Source organism: Streptopelia decaocto (assembly GCF_964273445.1).
Source record: "Streptopelia decaocto genome assembly, chromosome: 7".
Lineage (NCBI taxonomy): Eukaryota > Metazoa > Chordata > Aves > Columbiformes > Columbidae > Streptopelia > Streptopelia decaocto.
The window spans coordinates 17,825,452-17,846,899 of NC_138661.1; the positions used below are offsets into that span (position 1 = coordinate 17,825,452).

At 36.5% G+C, this 21,448-nt stretch overlaps 1 protein-coding gene across 1 annotated transcript in view; it reads left to right on the top strand.

Annotated features, from left to right (window-relative positions):
* The window catches only part of PPP4R3A (protein phosphatase 4 regulatory subunit 3A), a 45,062-nt gene that overhangs the window by 5,704 nt on the left and 17,910 nt on the right, over positions 1 to 21,448 (top strand). Inside the window, exons 2-4 of the mRNA XM_082057422.1 lie at positions 4,316 to 4,371; positions 14,142 to 14,240; positions 16,646 to 17,263. Of these exons, the coding sequence (XP_081913548.1) occupies positions 4,316 to 4,371; positions 14,142 to 14,240; positions 16,646 to 17,263 (773 nt within the window). The remainder of the gene's footprint in view (positions 1 to 4,315; positions 4,372 to 14,141; positions 14,241 to 16,645; positions 17,264 to 21,448) is intronic.

Consider the following 21,448-nt stretch of genomic DNA (forward strand, 5'->3'; position numbering starts at 1 on the left):
TACACGCACGTTTCTTTCACAGCACAGATCCTTGTTACTATACTAACAGAAAAACCCAACTGTGCTATATTAAATTACAGTGGCAAATAAGAGAATTCTGCAGATCAATGTTTTCTTCTTTATAGATTATTTCAGATGTTACCAATGTTTTGCAGTTACAAGGCTATAATTTAGAAAAAACTAGATCTGCATAATTTGGGGGGAAGGAGGCGTTATTAAAACCGTAGCTCGCATTAAGGTGAGTTTTCAGGTCTTACCTGACTTTGAGTAGTGTCATTGGGTCAATGAAGATGAAATTTTGTTGGTGTGTTTTTATAAAGCAGACTGGATAGTCTCAGCATATTATAGGATAGTACCAAGAGAAAAATACCTTCATAGAAAGTAATTGCTTATGACAAAGAGTAAGGATCTTGAACTGTATTTAGGAATCAATACTGATATTGGCTTTGAATGGAGAAAAACTTCATTTGCTGAATTTTAAATTCTTGTAACCTTTTTCTGAAGAATATGTTTGCATTACAGACATCTGTTACTGTTGCCTGGTTCCCAGAAGCAAGTTACAGAGATCTAAGGCTGCCTCATATCATGAGGGGCCCTGATCCTGTGAGATGTGCTGCATGAAAATAAAGTCAGTGAACTAACTGGCAGAATAGTCACTGTTTTTGTGTTGTTGAGACCTTTTGGGGGAAAAAATTGCACAAATGGAGCATGAGATTCTTCAGAACAATTGATTTAGGGCAGTTATAGGTTATAGCACACAGTTTATGCTTTGGTATGTTTCTGTCTCCAAATTCATATTTTTTTAGTTATTGTCCAAAATGGTGAGGAATAAGTTGAATCATGTGGTAATGAGAAGCAAGTCAAGCCTTATAAGGTTTGATTTGTCTTTCTTGCAAGTGTCAGGTTTAGTAGAGAAGAAAAAATGTTCTTCTGTGGTAACTGTAGGAAGGAGGTAGTTCTCTAGTGCCTGTTTCTAGCCTGGAAGATGGAATGTCTGCATTAACTTGTCTCCCAAGATTTTTTTTTAATAGTATTTTGTCAAAGATGGCATCAAGTTATATATGATATTCTGCTAGTTTCAGAATTTCCGTGTCTGTAGATCTGTGTTCAGCAGTTAAAATACAATCTTGAAATTATCAATTGCTTTTAATTCTTATAATATTCTAGTTCATATTTGCTGCTATTAAATAGTTCTAGACTGTAAAGGTTTTCTGGAAGTTAGTCAATTAAGATAATATCACAGAACAATATTTGAAAACTTCATGTAGTTGAAGCTGAGGCTTTGAAAGTGAAAGTAAGATTGAAGTGAAATACTACCTATAACTATCGTAATGGAAAAGGGAATGTTATTTTTAGGTATTGACTAGGCAAACCCAAAATTCAAAGCTTGAGACTGTGGCCTAAGTACCACAGTGTGTATTGGATTAATCATTAATACTCATCTTGGATGTCTTCCTGCTCTCTAGTTTGTGATTTTCACATTTTTCTTTAGTTATACTGTCACACTTAAGCAAATAAGCTGCTTGTTAAAAGAGCCAATGCAGGTTAGAAAACTGGAAAAAGTCTTAGAAAAAGTGAGGGTAGTATATATGGTTTTGAGAGGAGATTGCTTTTTTTGTTGTGTCTTGTTTTCCACTTAGGGTTATTTAGTTGTTCAGTTTTGTTGTTGAATTGTATCTGAGTTTGTAAACAGCTTTTACTGCAAGAGCAGTTGAGACAGGGTGGTAGCTTCTCAAGCTAGCTTCATTAGTGAAAGCTGCTTCTTGTAGAACAGACTTAAAAATCAGGAAGAAGCAGCTATCACATGTAAGTAACTTTGTTAGTTTTAAAAAAAATATTCGTTATATCTGATTATCACATAATAGTAAGCTAATTAGTATCAAAGTCCTTGGTAAATCTTCTAAATTCATGAAGCAATAAACTTTCTTATCAGACAGCAAACTGTTCTGATATTTATGGAATTCTTTAATGATGCACCACTCTTTCAGCAAGTGAAGTTCTGTGACCTTGTTCTTCAGTCTCTCTTCCCTCACTTCCCCCAGCCTAACATCTTCATCAGTGACATAGACAGTGTGATCGAGTGCACCCTCAGCAAGTTTGTGGATGACAGCAAGCTGGGTGGTCCAGGTGATATGGCCTGAGAGATGAGAGGCCATCCAGAGGGACATGGACAAGCTCCAGAAGTGGGCCCATGTGAACCTCATGAGCTTCCACAAGGCCAAGTGCAACATTGTGCACCTGGGTCAGGGCAACCCCCAGTATCAATACAGCCTGGGGATGAAGGGATTCAGAGCAGCTCTGCCGAGAAAGAGTTGGGAGTACTGGTGAATGAAAGATTGGAGGTGAGCCGGCAATGTGCACTTGCAGCCCAGAAAGCCAAATGTACGTTGGGCTGCTTGAAGGGTGGCCAGCAGGTCAAGGGAGGTTGTTCTGCCCCTGTGCTCTCCTCTGGTGAGACCCCACTTGAAGTCCTGCATCCAGCTCTGGAGTGGTCAGCACAGGAAAGACATGGACCTGTTGGAGCAAGTCCAGAGGAGGTCACAAAAATGATCAGAAGACTGGAATGCCTCTTGCATGAGGGCATGCTTGAGGGAGTTGGGGTTGTTCAGCCCAGAGAAGAGAAGGCTCCAGGGAGACCTTATTGTAGCCTTTCAGTACTTAAATGGGGCTTATAAGAAAGAGGAGGACAGACATTTTAGCAGGGCCTGTTACGACAGGACAAAGTGTAATGGTTTTAAACTAGAAGAGGGGAGATTTAGACTGGATATAAGGAAGAAATTTTGTCGATGAGTGTGGTGAAACACTGGCACAGGTTAACCAGAGAGGTGGTAGATGCCCCATCTCTGGAGTCATTCAGGGCCAGGCTGGACGGGGCTCTGAGGAACCTGATCTAGTTGAAGACATCCCTGCTTATTGCACGGAGGTTGGACTAGGTGATCTTTGGAGGTCCCTTGTAGCCCAAACTGTTCTATGATTCCATGATCTTCTGTTAGTCAGTAACAGTTCTTCAGGAAAGGAGTGTGAGTTTCTGTTATAAATGTAACCTGTGAGATTGAAGATGGTCATACTTGGTAAATGAACACTGGTTTGGGTTATTTTTTGCTGTGGATTTTTTAACTGGTATACTCTTTAGATAGTGAAAATGAGCTAGTCATTGTTGATTCTGCTATGAGATTTGGAAGTACAACTTCCAATTCCAAGTATGTTTTTCAAATCCAAGTAATTTGGGGTTTTTTTTGTCCTGTCTTCAAATCCTCAGGCTTCCATATTTGAGGTGGTTGAAACATTTATATTTTTCTATAGTGTAGATTTTGTGAGGATATTTGACAAATATTCTAATAATATAAGACTGCCCTATAACTACAGCTATGCAACTGAGAAGTTGAGACTTTTCTTAAAGAAAGTTGGACTTTTCTTAGAAAATAATATATTTAAGCAGGTAAGTGAATGGAGAAGTTCCTCTGTAAAGGGATGCTCGCAGCCTTATGTTTTAATTACAAGACTGACTGTGCAGGTTAATTTATTAATGCTTCCTCATGTATGTTGAGTGAAGCTCTGCAGATACGTACATTAAAGTCATGGCTGTGAAGAGTGTTTCATGCACTGGCATTTGTGCAGTTCAGCGGCAAGGTGGATGAGGGAAGTCATTATACCAAAAATAAAGGTAGTTTTAAAGGTTTTTTTAATCTAGATAACCCTCCTAACCATTTAAATGTGAGATGGCTGAACACTAACACTTACGCAACAGAAAGGGCAAGAAAACACAGACATGAGAACACAGTTGCTATTCTGTGTCTTAAATCAGTATAAGCTGCTGTGGAACCATTATTCCGAAGTTATGTCTGAAGCTTTTGGGGATTGGCAGTGACAATGGTTGTCACTCTTAAGTATTAGTTTATGGATATTCTTTCCAGCAAAATAATGCAAGTGTTTTAGATAAACTTTAGATAACCACATGGTTAGCAAATTTTGTACAAAACAACCATACGTGATCTATGGAATGCAGTTGTGATGCTTTTTGTGTGCTAATTTTTTGCAGATTGTCATCTCTAAAGAATTTTCTGTGGAAAAGTTGTTACTCAGAATAAGAAAGAGGTTAAAATTCCAGTCCTCAAAACATTCTTGAATGTTCTTTGCCATGTGAACAATATCTTTGAGGGAAAAATTAAATATAAAGCTGTAGAACATTAGTTTAACAGGCTTATTGTTGGGAGAAAGGATGTTAATACCTACTTGAAGAAAGAGTGAGCAGAAAATTCATGTTGAGATGGAAATTTTAGTATACATGTAAATAAGTGGAACTTCTTTTTTCTAGGCTCTCTTCTTTTGGAGTCCAAAATTAACCCGAACACAGCGTACCAGAAGCAACAGGTAAACATACTCTTTTTTTTTTTTTCCTCACATTTACAGGCAGGTTCTTTAACTTCAGCAATACAGTCCTTTTTTTGCCTCTGCAAATTATATTTCATGTTCTTGTACCCAAAATAGGAGGCAAAGTAGTTCTCAGCATTTTTGTGCACTTCATGATATGTGTGATATTTCTCTGCATTTTTTGTGGAACTATATATATAAGTTGTGCTCTGCTTTACACCAAAAAATGCATTCGAAGAGGCAGACAAAGCATAGTTGGAAAATCACAAAATAGCTGAGGTTCCTAAGGATTATAGTGTCTGAAACTTTATTTTTTCTTCTTTATATTTTGGATACTACAACTTTCAGTGTATTTTGTTTAAGAGAAGACTAGAAGGCTTTAAACCTGTTTACATGTTTACCTTTGGCTTTTACTTGGAAGATGGATATAGGTTACTACTGCTTCAAAGCATTCTGTATACATAAAAGCAGTTTCTCACCTCTGGTTTGCACCTTGCTTCAATTATTTAAGCCATGCATTGTGAGGCCCTAAAGAATGCTACTGACATGGGTGAGAAGTGAACTGTGGGTCTTGTACTTTGTCTGCTGTTCTTATCTCATGGTTGCTGAAAATTACCTTTAGAGGTTTAGAAATGCTGAACCAGACGGTGTTTTGTTGCCTCTCTGATCAGCTAAGACTTGCTAAGATCCTGTCTGGTACAGTCAATATATTAAAAAACTCTTCAGGCTTCAGCTTTAGTAATTTATTATAAGCATAGACACACTGTAGTTTTGCTTACAGGCAGTCCCAGTGGTTGTGCAGCTGCAGCTGTTTGTAGGATTTTATGTTGAACTAAATGGGGAGAACCATTCTGGGTTAAAAGTATCCTTCTTTGGAAAATTTAACCTGTATCTGCCCATTGATATAATTCATCATGCACCATATAAACAGTCCATACTGAACCGCTAAATGTGTGGTGCAGAATCGATTGCAGGGAGTAAGAAAGGATAAGACCGGCAAAAATGCTAAGCAAGCTAACTCTTAGTTGTAATCCTGGTTAGCTTGAGGTCATGGTTCTATGATACAATAACTCAAGCTTTAGGACTCCTGAAATGACATTGAATATTTCACAGCTCTATGGCATAAAGTGCTGATCTAGTGTAAACTTGCTTTGCTGGTTCAAATGTCTTCAAAGAGCTTTGAGGAGTGAGCCTTGTATCAATAGGCTTTATGCCAGATCAAACATGAAGCCTACTTAAAGTAGGCATAAAATTGTAAGATCAGTGCAAACCACCACACATGCCTATCAGTAGTACAGCATTTCCTGTCTGTGCTCGCTGCTACTCTGTATCAGACAGGTATTGTAATCTATCACTGCACAAATCCAGTACTGGTGACTGTGAAAACATGGTTAGAGAAATAAAAATATTAAACATGAATCTGTCCTGTTAGAACAGCACTGTATGTTTTCTGTGCTGGAGACAGAAAAGTGCTGTTCTTAAAGCTTTCAAATGCTGTGTAGATGGAAATTGGTATTTGCAGACGGATTGTTCATGTTATTTAAGCAAAGCAGTCTCTAATATTGATTGAGTGTAGGACTCCACTTGGAGCCTTAGAAATACGAAATCTTTCTTGGTGTGTGTATTGATCTTACTTTATAGCGTGTTATCTTTCAGGTGAGGCCTGCTTATCCTTTTCCTTAGTAACAAGCAAGTTCAGAATTTAAACCTGATTCCCTATGAGCTAAGCTTGGAGCTTTGCAGCTGAAAGGAAGAGCTGCTTCTTTCCAGTTCTGCTCATAGAACTCTGAACTGCCTAAACTTACTAAACCACAAGAAAATCAGCTTGGTACTCCAGATCCCTCGTCAAAAACTAATAACTGTCTATGTCAGCAGCAGTTTCAAGCCACCTTACAGCAGATCCCTTTGTGGAATGGAATAGTCAGATCTTTCCTTTTTGCCCGCAGAATGCCACTTAGGTCACCTCAGCTACTAGTGAAATTGCAACCTGAGATAGAAGACTTCCTTTTGAGTTGGCCTGCAGTTGTCAGTTGCACTCATAAAATTTCAAGAAAAATCTCCTAGAAATCTAAGACTTAAAACTAAGTTTTTCCAGACTTTAATCTCAAATTTTGTTGTGAGGGTAAACCTTCATTACATTTTAAAAGGATACGTAGCAGTACATCTGTTTTTACTGTGATATACGTAGCATGTGGCTTGTGTGCACTTTGGATATCTAATGGAAGAGCTGGATGAGTTCTGACTTAAAGCTTGTAAGAAGACTTGTAAGAAAAAACCAATCTTTTAATGGACCAACTAATATAGTTTGTGACTGGAAGGAAGGAGAGATGTGTGATAGATGAGCTCTTGGCGAAACTTGCTGTGCCAGTTGCTTTGCATTCTACAACAAGCCTATATATACCTTTGTGACAAACAATGAAGTTCTTCCACTGATGAAAGAACCTTTTACCTATGCTGCACTATTAGCGCCAGTGTGAAACAAATTGTCCTATTAATTGTTGATACCACAAATGGTGTAATCTCTGGCTATGCATATATATATATATATATATATATATATATATATATATATTAGTAGTAACTGTCACAGCTTAGATCATTATTTGTCAAAATAATAATGTGAGGACTTAAATACATGTTTACCTTGCTGCCTCTGTTCACTTGGTGTGTAAAACATCCATGGAAACTACAAAAAAAAAAAAAAAAGCCATAGCCTGTGAACCCATCAGATGGTCTGCTTTAGATTTCTTGTGGTTTAGGATTGAAGGCAATGACTGCCCTTTTATTGTGGGTTAGTCAGGTCTCTATATGCATGTAAGTGTTGATCTGGTTGACAGTGGATACTACTGTCTGCTTTTCTCTTTGGAGAGGAAGAGTACTTTGCAGATCTTGAGACCTGCTTGGGGACTCTTTTTTTTTCATATATCAGCAGGATCCTGAGATACTTTGGCTTGCATGTTCTAGTCCTCAGTCTTCCTAGGCTTACCTGCCATTTAGAGGTTTGAAATAATTCCTTAAAGCATGAAACACATAGGCAGTCTTTTAACTACCATTTCACCAGTCAGATGATTAGATTAGCCTTTCTGTCACAATGAAGGGTCATTTTCTACTGTGCATTCAGAAAGAAAGATATATCTATGTATCTGATTCTGTAACATAGAATTGCTACCAGTGGAAGTTTTTGGATGCTCTGAAGCGTGTCCTTCCTCGTAAACTCATCCTTGGTTACACTATAAGAAGGGAATCCATATGAGGAAAATAAACTGAAAAGAAAACAACTTGAGAAACTAGTGTCCTGTGGCTCAGAAAGAGAACTAATATTTCTTAAGGTACAATTTGTAGGCAGAAGGTTTCTTCTGAAAAAGCAAAAAGTGCATCAGTACAGCCATTTGGCCTCCTGACTTTTATTCTTTTTTAGGGCTGTATGTTAAATTTTATTGGTACTCTTATTTTAAAATGTTAAGAGTAACAGTTCTATAACTTTGGTATGGAACATACTGGTTTTAATTATGGGTAAGTAGCACACAGCTTAAAAGCAAATTTTGTTTAGTAAGTAGAATTTAATTATACTATGGGTTGCTGGACCATACATAGAATACTAAGTTTTCCTCTTCTGTTGATGTTTTCTTAATATCCTAGTGAAGTAGAAGATACTTTAAATGTAATATCCTGGTGAAGTCAGTTTATACACTTCAATCCATTCTCTATTTTTTATGTTTTGTTTTGGTTTTTTTAAGGCATTAAAATGACACAATTCCAGAATCCTAGTGACAGAGGTACTGCTCTTAAACAGAAAATGAATTTTAGGACAACATAGCTCTTCCTGTGCAGCCTTCAAGGAGAAGTAAACTCTATATAGATAGCATTTGTCTAGGGAGAAAACAGATGCGGGTGTGGACTGGGGTATATACTTTTCAATATACTTTCAGCATACTTTGGCAATACTTTAGCAATGGAACAGTAAAGACTTACATCCTCAACTTTATTTTAGGTACACCCATGTACATCCTGTAAACCAATGGTGAAGTATGTATTGCATCCCTTTCTGTGCCTGAAACAAGGACGACTTGAGTTGCTTCCAGCTGTAAAGTCTTGCCTCTGCTCTAAAAAACTTGAGTATTTTGTGTCCTCTGCTTTTGCGGTGTATTTTTTCAGGTCCTTAGAAGGATACAAAGCTTAAATTTGTCTGGAGCATCATCTACTAGCTATGTAGTTTGAAGGTATCCTTGAATGATGGAGAGCAGACTTATTACTAATAACAAGGCTAAATTTTGAAAAGATCCAAAAATGCACTGGTAGAATGCTCGGAGAAGATGAATTTCCTACCCTTGCTGTCAGGACAAGTGAGCCAACAGTGAAACTGTTTCAATAAAATTTGTGCCTATTGTAGTTAAGATAGTAAAGAAAAGTGTGTGGTTTTGTGGGGAGGAGGGAGAAACACAGGGAGTGATTGCTGCTGGTTTGGGGGTAGGTTTGTTTATCCATTTTAGTGATCACATGTTCCTTTATCTTCACATGTCTTCCTGTGAAATCTAATTTTTCTGCTGTTTCTGGGTATAGTCACTAGGCCAGTGAGTTGAGTTTCTGTTATAGAACTAATAAGCTCAACTAAAATTCCACATGATTCATGGGAATGCAGCTATGAAATGGCTAGCTGAAAACTCAAGTATGATTGTTGAGCTTTCTTAGAAGCTAATAGAGTACCTTCTGCCAAAAGGCTGAATGTGCTGTTGATATATTATTCGAGTTTTTGGGATAACTTGTTAAAACATCCAGATATCCAAATTCTAAATGAACAAATGCATAAAACCAGATGAAGAATTGAAACTTCGTATTGCTTTACCAGGACAGGTTTTTTAGCCTGAAGAGTCTGCTGCAACTTACCATGGTAACTGTATATATTTAACTTAAAAAAAACCAAACCCTGTATAGTGCCAGTAGTTTGTTTATTTCATAAACGGAAAGCTGCTTATGAAACTACTGTTCTTTGTAAATAATTATCTAGCAAGATGCTGAAAGGTATCTTGACATGTCCAGGGAAGTATCTGTAACTGTACATGATGCAAGGGCTTAGATGAGGAATCGGGCAGTCCAGGAGGGGGAAGAACAGCCTTCCTTGGCTGAACTTCCAGTGGGGCCCAGGAAAGTGTCATACACCTAAATGATTTGAAGGCTAGTAGGAAGAGAATAATTTGCTTTTTAAGACAGAAAGGCAGAATTTATGGAAGACATATCTAATTTGGGATACTGCTACTTCTTGAGAGTAGCCTAAATCTCATAGGGTTGCCAAGAGAATATTTTGGAGCTGCAGAGAAGACTAGTATTCTCTCTGGATCTGAACACCAGTGAGAGAGCATTGTCAAACAATAAGTTTTCTTAATTTTATCCCATTAGGAAGGAGAACTTAAATCAATTTTGCAGCAGAATCAAATCCCAAGTACTAGTTGCTCTGAAATTCTTCATTATGAAATCCCAGGGCTTGCTTTGGCAGTCATATGAATGCTGTACAACACACCTGCTAATCTGCTTGCCAGTAGTTAAATAAAACCAATTTAATGTCTAATAAAAGTGTGACATCTGGTGAGTGTTACGGCGAGAACTTGAGACTGATAGTGTCTATCCAACAACCTTACTATTAAGGAGAGTAAGCCTCTTGGAAATCAATGCAAAAAGTGAGCAGAAATCATATGATAGATACTAAGCCCTGTCCACCTAAGTATAGTCGCTACTGCTTCCTGGTTTAAACTATTGCAGTAGTATTTTTGAAGGTTGGTTTCTTAGAAATGAAGTCTCAAATAAAGCAGTAGCACACAGTAGTGCTTCCTTGAAAACCTGTACCTAACCTGAACCTGCTCCATGTGGACTTGATGCAGCCAACAGTGAGACAAGCAGCAGCGAAATGCCTGATTGTATTCTGAGGAAGTTTTGCCTCAGGCTACATCATTATAAGGAAAAGAGTGCAAGAAGTCAACCTCCATTGGTAGAAATGATAAATACCTCTTTATGGGAATATTCAATACATAGGTCTTCTAAAAAGAGGCCATGCTCAGAATTTTTGCTTAAAATTAAGAATTCCTGATTATAGCTGAGCAGTCATAATGAACAATAAAAGGAAAGAAGACAAATGCATATAAACAGTCTTAGGGAGACAGCAAGTTTTGTATGGGCTAAGGTAATGATGACACATCCAACTGGCACCATTGTCAAAATATTTTTTTTGCAAAGCAGCAAATGATTTTCAATCTCAGAACAAGATTGTGAACTCTACATAAGTAGTTTCCTGATTATCATCCTATGTAAAAAAGATCTTGCCAAGAACTCTAATGCATCTTGCGAACTATGAGGAGCTGGAACACTAGGATTCTTGCAGAGTACTCAGCAGAGAAGCCTTCAGTGATGAAACATTTGTCCGTGTTTATGACTCAGTTCACACAGTGCAGCTATGATTTAATACTGCAGTTTCACATTTTAATTGTGTTTAGCGGAAAGCTAAATAAGAACAAATTTTAGATGTTGTAGTAATCCCATCCAGTTCCTTGTCTAGAGGCTACCATTTTGGATGTAATGCAAAAAAAGGATATGCTCTTGCTCAAACTGAGACAGAACTGCTCTTACGAGTCAATACTGAAGATCTTATGCTCGTAGAAGGGTAACATAGAAGACCTTACCTCTGACCAATAGCTACTATTGCTAAGCATATTTATTCACACTCCTGTTTTCTGTTGGAATGGAGGAGGCAGTTGTAAGAAATTGCAGTTGCTTTTGAGAATGATGTTTGGCATTTGGAAGCAACAAATAGTCTTATTCCATAGCCAAGAGATCCAGAATGGTTAGTGGATTCAAATTACACTGAGGAGATTTCAGATCAAACACACAGAAAGATGCCTTTAAATAAAACAAGCAGAAACTAGACTTTTATTCATTTTTTTAATCTTTTGCTGCATCTAGAATTTCCTTCAGTCATCTAATCGTCCATGTACAAGGCTTGTACTGCTCTTCTTTTTGATGATTTTAAGCTTTGTAGGATTAAGAAAATGAAATTACATTCATAACTGTATTTCACAGTGAATTTAAACTTTGACTGAACTGTGTTATTATGCAACAGAGTGAAGTTCTTTTCTCACTTAGTTTCATTTTCTGTTTTTGAAAGCCCTTAAGGAAAAAGGATGTACAAACAATTATTCTCCTACAAAGGATCTGGAGAGTAGCAGTTGATAGATTTCTGTTGAGATAGTGTTATTAATCTATAATGTTAAATCATTGTGTGATAAGACAACAGATAACTAATAATTTGAAGATGTTAATGTTGGCAATTGAAAAATACTTTTCTAATATTAATAAACTGAACTTGAAGATTCTTGTTCTGCTGCTCAAATAATTTATTTCAGCGGCTTTTTGTTTTGCTTTCCAAAGAAGAAACAATTTAAAAAAAAATAAAGTGTGTAGCAGTGAAAAGATACTGGCTCAACTTCCATATATCATAGTAGATGATCTTGTTTAACAAGAACAACTGCTCTACTATGGCCAAATAAACTTCCGTACATCTGTTTTTCAAACAGCTTTACCTTTGTGTCTTCCCTTTCATTTTTCCTGTGCCTGCCATCCTCCCTCCATCCCTCCTCTCCCCAGGGGCAAAAGACAGACAGACCTGTCTTAGTCCAGTGCTGGATTGTGTTTGGAGACTTAGAGCTTTTGTTTATTCAGCTTAATCACAGTTAACGTAAATAAAACTGTCCTTATTTGTGTTCTTTTAGTCATTTCCTTATTCGCCAGCCATGTTCTTCACAAAGAAGAAGAGATGTTTTGATGTTCTTTTGGAAGTGGCTTGCCTAGAAATCTAACCACTTTCACCTAAATGGAAATGTAATTAGATAGGAATGTTGAAAGTTGTGCTAGGGTCTGCTTAAGATTTAGTGTTAGGTTTGTGGGGTTTTTGTATGAAATAAGCACTACTCAGTAGGAAGCTGATGGGACAGTGGCCTCAAAAATTACTGCAGTATAAATACTAATACATTGACCTCTGCAATTAGATTTTGAACGTGATATATATAACTAATACTGCTTTTAAAAGATGGTTAATTTTTTTTCTTCCCCACTTTGGATCTTCCCTTTTAAAATTTTTGTAAACTGTTGGTTTTCTTACTCTAGAGGAGTCAGCAGTACTAAGTGCTCTCAATCTGTTATTACCAGAGTATTTGCACCATGACCTGTCTTGTAGTGAATAGACTATTAATTGTGACTTTCTTCTTCCTTTTATATTTTGGAGGTGGTCTTCCTAAATCCCTTTCTTCTGTGTACCACCTCAACCCTTTGGAAAAGGAAAAGGTAAACTATTTGCCATTTGTAAGGTAAAGCTGTTAATGCCTCTGAAGCAGTATAGCTGCTCTGGTAATGGCAAATTGATTACATTGTATTGCTTGACTGAGTACTAACGGAGCTAGCTGATCCTGCCATTTAGATTATAGTTTAGTTTAAGGACTTTTCTAGTAAGTGCATATCAATCTAAATGTAAGATTTCTCTTTATGCTCCATGTTCATTTTAATATTTGAAATAAATTAAGGCTAATTAATAAACTATCTTAAACTTTATAAATGTCTGGTAACTTTAATGCTTTTGCAAATATTTAAAATTCGTTTCGGAATAATCACTATAAGCAAAATCTATAATTAATGAAGCAAAAATACTCTATTTTATGGTTCTTATTGAAATAGAAGTAGAAAAATACTCATGTCTCTTGTCCTGGTGAGGAAATGTATATTTTAGCACTTAACTGAAATAATGCACTTTCATGGGGCTATGTGTATTTAATGTGGCTGTATTTCGGCTAGCTGTTATAGAAAGATAAAAGATTTTTTTAAATCAAACTTGTTCAATATGTAAATAATGCAGATTATATTTTCTTTTCCCCCTCCCCTTTTTTAATTTAATAGTTATTTAGTAGACTGCCTGTAAGTTACTGCATCAAATACCTAAATTAGTGTGCAATATTGTTCCTTTGCAGAGTCAGCTTCCACTTCCATATATTGTTTTTGCACACAGTATGAGGGCTCTGATAAACTCTTGAACTATTCTAGTAAGTAGGTGAAAGCTAAAGTGTCTGGATAGTAAACACAGCTAAGCATGGTTTTTACTAACTTCCAGAAATCTAGGGCAAATCTTCTTTCAGAATTGTAGTTTGGAATGAGTAAGAATGGTGTGGATGGTTCAGTGCAGTAGGAGTGTGTACTCATAGGCAGTGAACTGTGTGCTTGTTAAAGTTCCCGTTCCTGTTTAAAGTTTGTAGGCATCTTGGGACTGCTTTTTAAGCACAGTGTCTTCTAGGACCTGTAAAAAAAGAAAAAAAAAAGATTGTAACTTTGATCCTACAAAAAATATGCAGTTTATGTGGTCCAATTGAAACAGATTATAAAAAAACCCAACAAAAAAAACAAAACAAAAACCAAACCTGTTGCTTTTGTTACCATATTTTATCAGAGGGTGCAATGAAGTAGAAGTATATAATCTAGACCAGATGTTTTGAGACTTACAATATTATGGTCACATGAATTAAGAGCTAAAACTAAGTATCTTTTTGGAACTTCCTTATTCTGATTTATGTAGAAATGTTTCTAAACCCAAGAATCTCAGAACATATAAAATTGTACAAAGTATGATGATTACATTGATATTGTAATACTGTCCTGCCATAATTAGGTGTCAAGCTGTTTTTAAGTTTTACTCTTCAAACAGTTTGTAAAATCTGAAATATATTGCCTTCCTCTCTTTAAAGGATACCTTGATTGTGTGGTCTGAAGCTGAAAATTATGATTTGGCGCTTAGCTTTCAAGAAAAAGCAGGATGTGATGAAATATGGGAAAAAATATGTCAGGTAAGTTTAATAAATGTAACATTGAGTCACCTAAATCATCTTAATGATTGTGTTCAAAATTTTTATACTGTTCTGAGAGGTGAATCTGAACTCTGTAGATATAAAGTAAAAACTGTCATCTTAGCCACCTCCCCCAAATTTTGTGTGTTTAAGTTTGGAAACTTTGTTCTTCATTCAGAAATTTAATATGATCTTAAAACTATGTTTGAAGGGTTTTTAAGAGCATTTTCAGGTCTTTTGGTTAAAGTAACTTCTTAGCTTTATTATTGCCTGAGGAAGTTTAGCTCAAAATGAATGCTTAAAAAGTTTCATAACAATTAATTTCATAATTTTTCCAGGTTTGCCAAAAGGGAGAATGTTACCTGTTCAAAGTTCTATTGTAGAGGGAAGAATGTGAGCTCTTAGTAGTTTTAATAATGTATTTCTCATGGATTTAACCATTTATTATTTACATTTCTCTTCCTACATTTCTCGTTCTTCTCCTTCTCTTATCTCATTCTTCTGTTTCAGGTGAGGGGAGTATCAAATTTCTCAACAGAACTTTTTTCCATGTAAATGCTTCTGTTGAGAGTGTGAAAGATTGATCTGATAGTTGAAATATGAGATCATTCTGTCCCTGTATTATCACCTCAAAGCTTTAATTCTTACCGTTTAAACAAACAATTAATATGCAGTATGTATAATTAGCTCATGTTTTACCACTATGACTGGATGACTAAATAGTCACTGAGTCAGTATTGTTTCTGGGTAAAATTTGGTGAGGTATTAACTATTGACCAATGCCCAAAAAAGTTTAGTCTATATATTGACTGATATGAGTTCAATTTGTCCGTTCTTGTTTGGTTTTTTTCTTCCATTCCAAGCATTACAACTTAATTTCTATGCTACATTAGGTGTGATTTTTCTATTTCTCTTCTGATGCATGCTCTCTTTCTGTTCTTAATAAACATGTGCCTCTCACTGATTTCACAAATAAAGCAAAAGAAATCTGTTTTCATAATTGCGTGTGTATAGATCATTCCTTTTTTTAGGATTGAGTCTTTTCAACAGTTTAGCACTTTACATAAGTTTCTGTACTTATTTATGTAGTAAGTACAGAAGCATTTCCAGGAACCATAGCAGTTGAAGGACCAAAAGTTGGGGCCAGAAACAAAATGGGAGAAAGGGGAAATTTTATTCTTGGGAAACACCAAAAGAAGAAGCTGAGCTTCCTCAGCCTCCTGTGAAGTTCTAGTATTTTTTGTAAGAAACCAGTGTATTTACATCCTGTTTTGAGGCCATGCTATTGTTGTTGTGTCTAGTGTACTTTAAAGATCTGAAGCTTCCTCAGTCATTAAAAGCTTTTTCTAAAAGAACAACTTAATACCCCTTACACTGGAATTGGTTGCTGATGTATAAGCAGAACAGTATATGGGTTTTAAAAGCATTCTGGAGTTTAATCTAAGTCTAGGCTTGCTGTTAGCCATGAAGAATGATTTCTCTGAGGGTTTTGTGTTTTGTTTTGTTTTTCTGATTCTCAAGATTAAAAAGAACAGTATCTTCTGTTTTGCACAGCAGTGCCTTTCTGGATTTGACACATCACACTCCAAGGAGAGATTACAATTAAGATGTCATTAAAGCTGAAACACTCTGGTGCCCAAGCATCTCTCTGTATTCTCTTCCCAATTTGTACTTTCCATCGTTTCCTCTTTGTATCTCTAGAGAGATCTTTGCAGGTCCTGTGCCTTGTTTTGCTGACAGCTCCAGATTTCCACTACTCTTTCATTAACGTTGACTTGGAGTTTTGTGTTCTTAAGAGAGGATTCTGTGCTTCTGTTGAGTATTTAGAAAGTGCATGATAGCAGATTTTGACTTGCAGCTCTCCAGAACTGAAAACAAGAATCAAATTAACAAGACTGGCCTTTGTCCTCTGAGGCAGCAGGAACTTTGAAAAGCTTCAAGGGCAGTTACATAGTCTATAGCTGAATGTTTAAAGCTATCACTGCAGTCATATAATACTGATTTGCATTTGAAAATCTGTCTGCAGAGAAGACAGACTGGAAACAAATAACTTATTTCAGTAGTCTATTAAAAAGTTATAGTCCATACTAGTAGTTACGAATTTCCTTTTTTATTTGAAGTGCTCAGAAAATGTAGCTTTTTTTCTTTGTTTTTTCCTCCTATTTGTAGAAAATAAATAGAATTAAATATTTAATATAGCAATATTTTTTAAAGCCTTCTGTTTGAAGAAATCTTTTCATATCTTATTTTCCAAATCAGCTGTACTCAATGTCAAACCTATATTTGCACTTCTGTTTTGGCCATGCAAAGCAAAAGTGTGTGACATTTGAAATGTTATTTTTAAAAAGCATTCAAGTAGCAGTAAACATTCAACTCCACTTTTATGAACACATCTTATTTTGTAGGTTCAAGGCAAAGACCCTTCTGTTGATATTACTCAGGACCTTGTTGATGAATCTGAGGAAGAACGTTTTGATGATATGTCATCACCAGGTCTAGAATTGCCATCTTGTGAATTAAGTCGACTAGAAGAAATTGCAGAACTTGTGGCATCTTCACTGCCTTCACCGTTACGTCGAGAAAAACTCGCACTAGCACTGGAAAATGAGGGCTATATTAAGAAGCTCTTAGAAATTTTTCATGTGTGCGAAGACTTAGAGAACATTGAAGGACTACACCACTTGTATGAAATTATCAAGGGAATTTTCCTTTTGAACAGAACTGCACTTTTTGAAGTCATGTTTTCTGAGGAATGTATAATGGACGTAATTGGATGCCTAGAATATGACCCATCTTTATCACAGTCACGGAAACACAGGGAATTTCTGACTAAAACAGCAAAATTTAAAGAGGTGATTCCTATATCTGATCCGGAGCTGAAGCAAAAAATACACCAGACATACAGAGTACAGTATATTCAAGATATGGTCCTACCCACTCCCTCAGTTTTTGAGGAAAATATGCTATCAACACTTCATTCTTTCATCTTTTTTAATAAAGTGGAAATAGTTGGTATGTTACAGGTAAGTTTGAGAATTTCACTGTCTCTTTATTTGTGATTGGGCAGAGAAAGTTGAATAATTTTTCTTGGAAAGATTGAGGTGCTTCGGTAGAACATTCACTTCTGTGATTCTGCAAGTCATTTTGAAGTATGGTGTAAAAAGCATATGTTCTTAAATTTCAGACTAGATTCTCTGTAACTGATTTAAATGGAGCAAACGTGTAGAATCCTGAATAAGGTCGTTTGGAATGAGTAGCACTGTTTTCATTTTGAAGGGTTGATTTTGTTAGGGTTTTCTTTTTGCATTTTGGGACTTAATAGGCACTACAGTTAAGGGTATTTTTTGTCATGTTACCATGACAAAAATATCTAATTACTCCACCTAGTTTCACAAATATCGTCTCATACCAGATATAACTCTGTTTAATTTTGAAGTAAATTAAATTGGTTGTTTGGAAGGTACAGGTTCAGAACACAGGTGCTTGAATGTTTTCGTTTGTCTTATAACTCCCTAAATAATACTGCTTGGAATTACCAGTTTTTTTGATGTATGTCTTACTGCAAATGTAAAGAGATAATATGATGCTTTAGATATCTTACCATCTTATCAACTGACTTAGCAAAGTGTTATAGCATATGTGTTTTGGTTTGTAGAAGCTAATTATTATTATCTTAATTCCAGTGTTTAATAAATGAATAGCCACTGTCTTTGTAGGGGTTGTCTGATCTGGAGAAATGGACAAAGTGCTGGATGCTACTGATAACCTTAATCATATTTATCTTCAGTTGAATCTTAAAATGCACCCTGTTTAGTTTCATGGAAAATGCAGCAAGGAGAATGAAAATGCCTTTTGCAAGCTCACATGGCAAACCCTTGTCAAAACCATGCCTCCTGTTTTTCCTCTCCACACTCAGTTGATCAGAATACCAATTTTACTTAATCCACTCTCTTGGAGCTTTAATCTGATGTGTCCACACATGGAGTATTTGATAACCAGACAGATGTGCAAGACGTCACCCAGACCTTGCAGCTGAGACATGTGACAGTCTGTCCACAAGGCACTGGAGCAGCCGCTGGAGGCCCGGTGGAACACCTGGGGTGTCTTCAGTAGTACTAGACCCCAGATTATGCCTGAGTGAACCAAACTCTTCATGTTTGTATGTGTGTCCTTGATAAACTGAGTCACAAATGCATATCTGAAACAGAAAGGTGTAATCATTTTGGAGTGACCAGTTTGAAAACACTTAAAAGCCTCACTTCGAGGGAGTGATGGAAATGGTTCAATTTAGGGGTCTCAACTTGTGTATCCAGTACACCTAGTGTGTCTAACATGTCTTGACCTCTTTGCAAGGGTTACTAAAAGCAAGTCCTGAGGATGATACCTTTTGGCTTGAGGAAGAGGGTAAGAATTATGCAGGTGTCTTAGTGTCAGTGATTCTGAGAGGATTCTTGAACTTAGAAAAGGAAACGGGGCAAGGAAAACTGAGACCTGATCCTGCAAAATCATTAAGGGTGTGTTTGCCAGGAATCCCAAGGCAGGTTGAGCAAGGACTAGTGACTGATTAGTTTCCTTTTTTGTGTCTCTTACAACCTTTGTTAGGTGAATAGATGTAGACTAAGCCAGGGTTAGAATATCAAGGTTTAGTGTGGTTGAAAAACGTGGTAGTTGCAGTTTACAGTTGAAGTAGAGGCTCAGATCTGATTTTAATTGTGTGACTGCAGGTTTCTGAACCTTATCTTCACTTCTCTTACTATGGTTGTCTGTGATTGAGAATAATGTATAGGCCCTGTGTAGTGGAGCCGGAAGAATTAGCACTGCATAGCTTTCAGAGTTAGATAAATACTTCAAATTGTTTAAGTGCTTTCTACAGCTTTGAGGAGACAGGAGTGGTTGTGCAGAAGGAAGAAAATATATCTTGTGCTATATTGCATTTCCTAGTTCTTTCACACTACTGCTCTGTAGCATTGAGGGGGAACTCCCTGCATTTACAAATAAGAGTCTGTGGGAAATTATTTGACGTTAATGATCGGTTCTTGGCTTTGAGGGAATTAAAAGAGACTATCCCAAATTACACACCCATTGCATTTCTAAGAGCTTAAAACGCTTGATTGATTGATTTTTCAAGTTCTCACAGTGTAGCTCTAAACCAAACCTTAAACCTACTTACCTGGCATTTTTTAATTTTTTTATTCGTTTATTTATAGAGCAAATGTCAGGTTGCACTTTCTGTTATCTCCGCCCCATAAAGTTTCATTCTCCCCTTTCCTTTCTCCACCCTCGCACTCCCACAGTCCATATATAAAGCATATGATACTGTTCCTGCTCATTTCTTTAAGCAGAATAATGTTCTGAGAGCAAAATTAAAAGACTGTGTTTGTTGATTTCAGTTCTACAAATAATTCTTATGGTCTTTGTTCCATTAGTGTATGGTTTAACATGCATTTCTGTAGCTGATTGTATCACAATACTTCGGTGGGGATGTGTGTTTTATTTTGTGTAAAACTGGAAGTTGTCTGTAACTGGAGTTCCTGACATTTATTATTTTAGATCTTGCAAGATCCTGGTGCTTACTAATCTGGTGTCTGTACTTAAGAAGCTGTTTCTTGTATAAGTCATTATTAATTGAAGAGTTCTGGGATGCTTCATGGTAGTTTACTGGGAGCCACGGATGAGTCTCAAGTTCTTTGTTCATTAGTGCATAATACAGGTTGTTAGTGCTGCCACTGTTGATTTTAGGTTGTCTCTCCTGGACTGCTGAGGGTGTGACAAACAAGTTATCTTTTTAGGAAATTTTACTTCTCAGATTAAAAGTAAACTCCATGCACAGCTGATATCTTGTGAGATACTGCAGTTATTTTGTGTACAACTGAGTTGTTTCATAGTCTGTTCTTTTCTCTCTCACTGGCTATGAAGGAAAGGAGAAAAACTGTTACCTCCACCATGAAAAAAAGATGAGCTCTGAAGAACCCTTTTCAAGTCAGGCTATCTATTAACTAAACTGGCACTTTTCGATACCCTCACCTGAAATTAACTCAGCCATACCTTAGTTACAGAAAAGTGACCAGAAATTTGTGCAAGACTGCAGATTTTGCCTTATGCTTTTTGACAAGCCAAATGACTTCACTGAAATTACCACTGTGTCTTATTTAAGGTTTTAAAACTGAGATTGGACATGGTACTTAGTGCCATGATCGAGTAAATGGACTGACGTTGGACCAAGGGTTGGAATTGATGATCTCTGAGGTCTTTTCCAACCCAGTCGATTCTGTGATTCTATGTATTTGGTGTCAGTATAGGGCATTTAAGTTTATTAAAGGTCACTGGCATTGAGGTCAGTTTTTCAGTTATAACTAGTGAATTCTCTAAATAAGAATATGCTGATTCTTAGGAATTCTGGCTGTATTAGGAGAGACTTTTGATATCCATTTAAAATATATAAATGTATATATATATATATAAATACTGTAGTCATGGAAGATATCTGCTTCCATGATTTTGCTTTCTTTGGTAGGTGAATAACTTTTGCCCATTCTGTAGTAAAACCAAAAAACCTCTGGCATATAGGGTTATGAACTGTATTCCTCCCTCCTTCTTGATAAACATTAGCATTCCTGTAATCATATAAAAATGCTTACACTGCTGGGCTTTTCTGAGAAATGGAGGTTAGCTTATTCGTGATTTAATTGTCTAAGTTCTGTCTTTTTAAGTAACTATATCAAGGTCTCACCAAACTAGATACCATTGGTCATGATGGACAATAAACCTGTGATACCACTATTTCCAGTCTACAGAATTAGCTGCTGTGGAAACCTAATTAATTACAGGTTTTATGATTGGCTGTACATAAGATACGAAAGAGGTATATAACATTTTTTTCCAATTTCAGCCCCTCCTAATATGCTCTTACTGCTTGGGGTCCAGCCTGTTCTAGTCTTGAGATGTCATAGCCACCAAGAAACCTTGCTGAAACATGGAGTTCACCAAGTTTTGAGAGAGGGGGTGGGACAGGTAAGTGGTGTTTCTTGCTTTATATGACGCTCTTTTGCAATTTAAAAAATATATACTAATGTTCACACTGGAGGCCACCAGTTCTTTCCCTTTGTTTATTAACTAGTTCTTAAAAACAAAACAAAACAAACAAACTTGCAAAACTGCGCCATAGAGTGAGTAAACACTGTTTCCTTCTGTTCTCTCCCCCCTTTCTC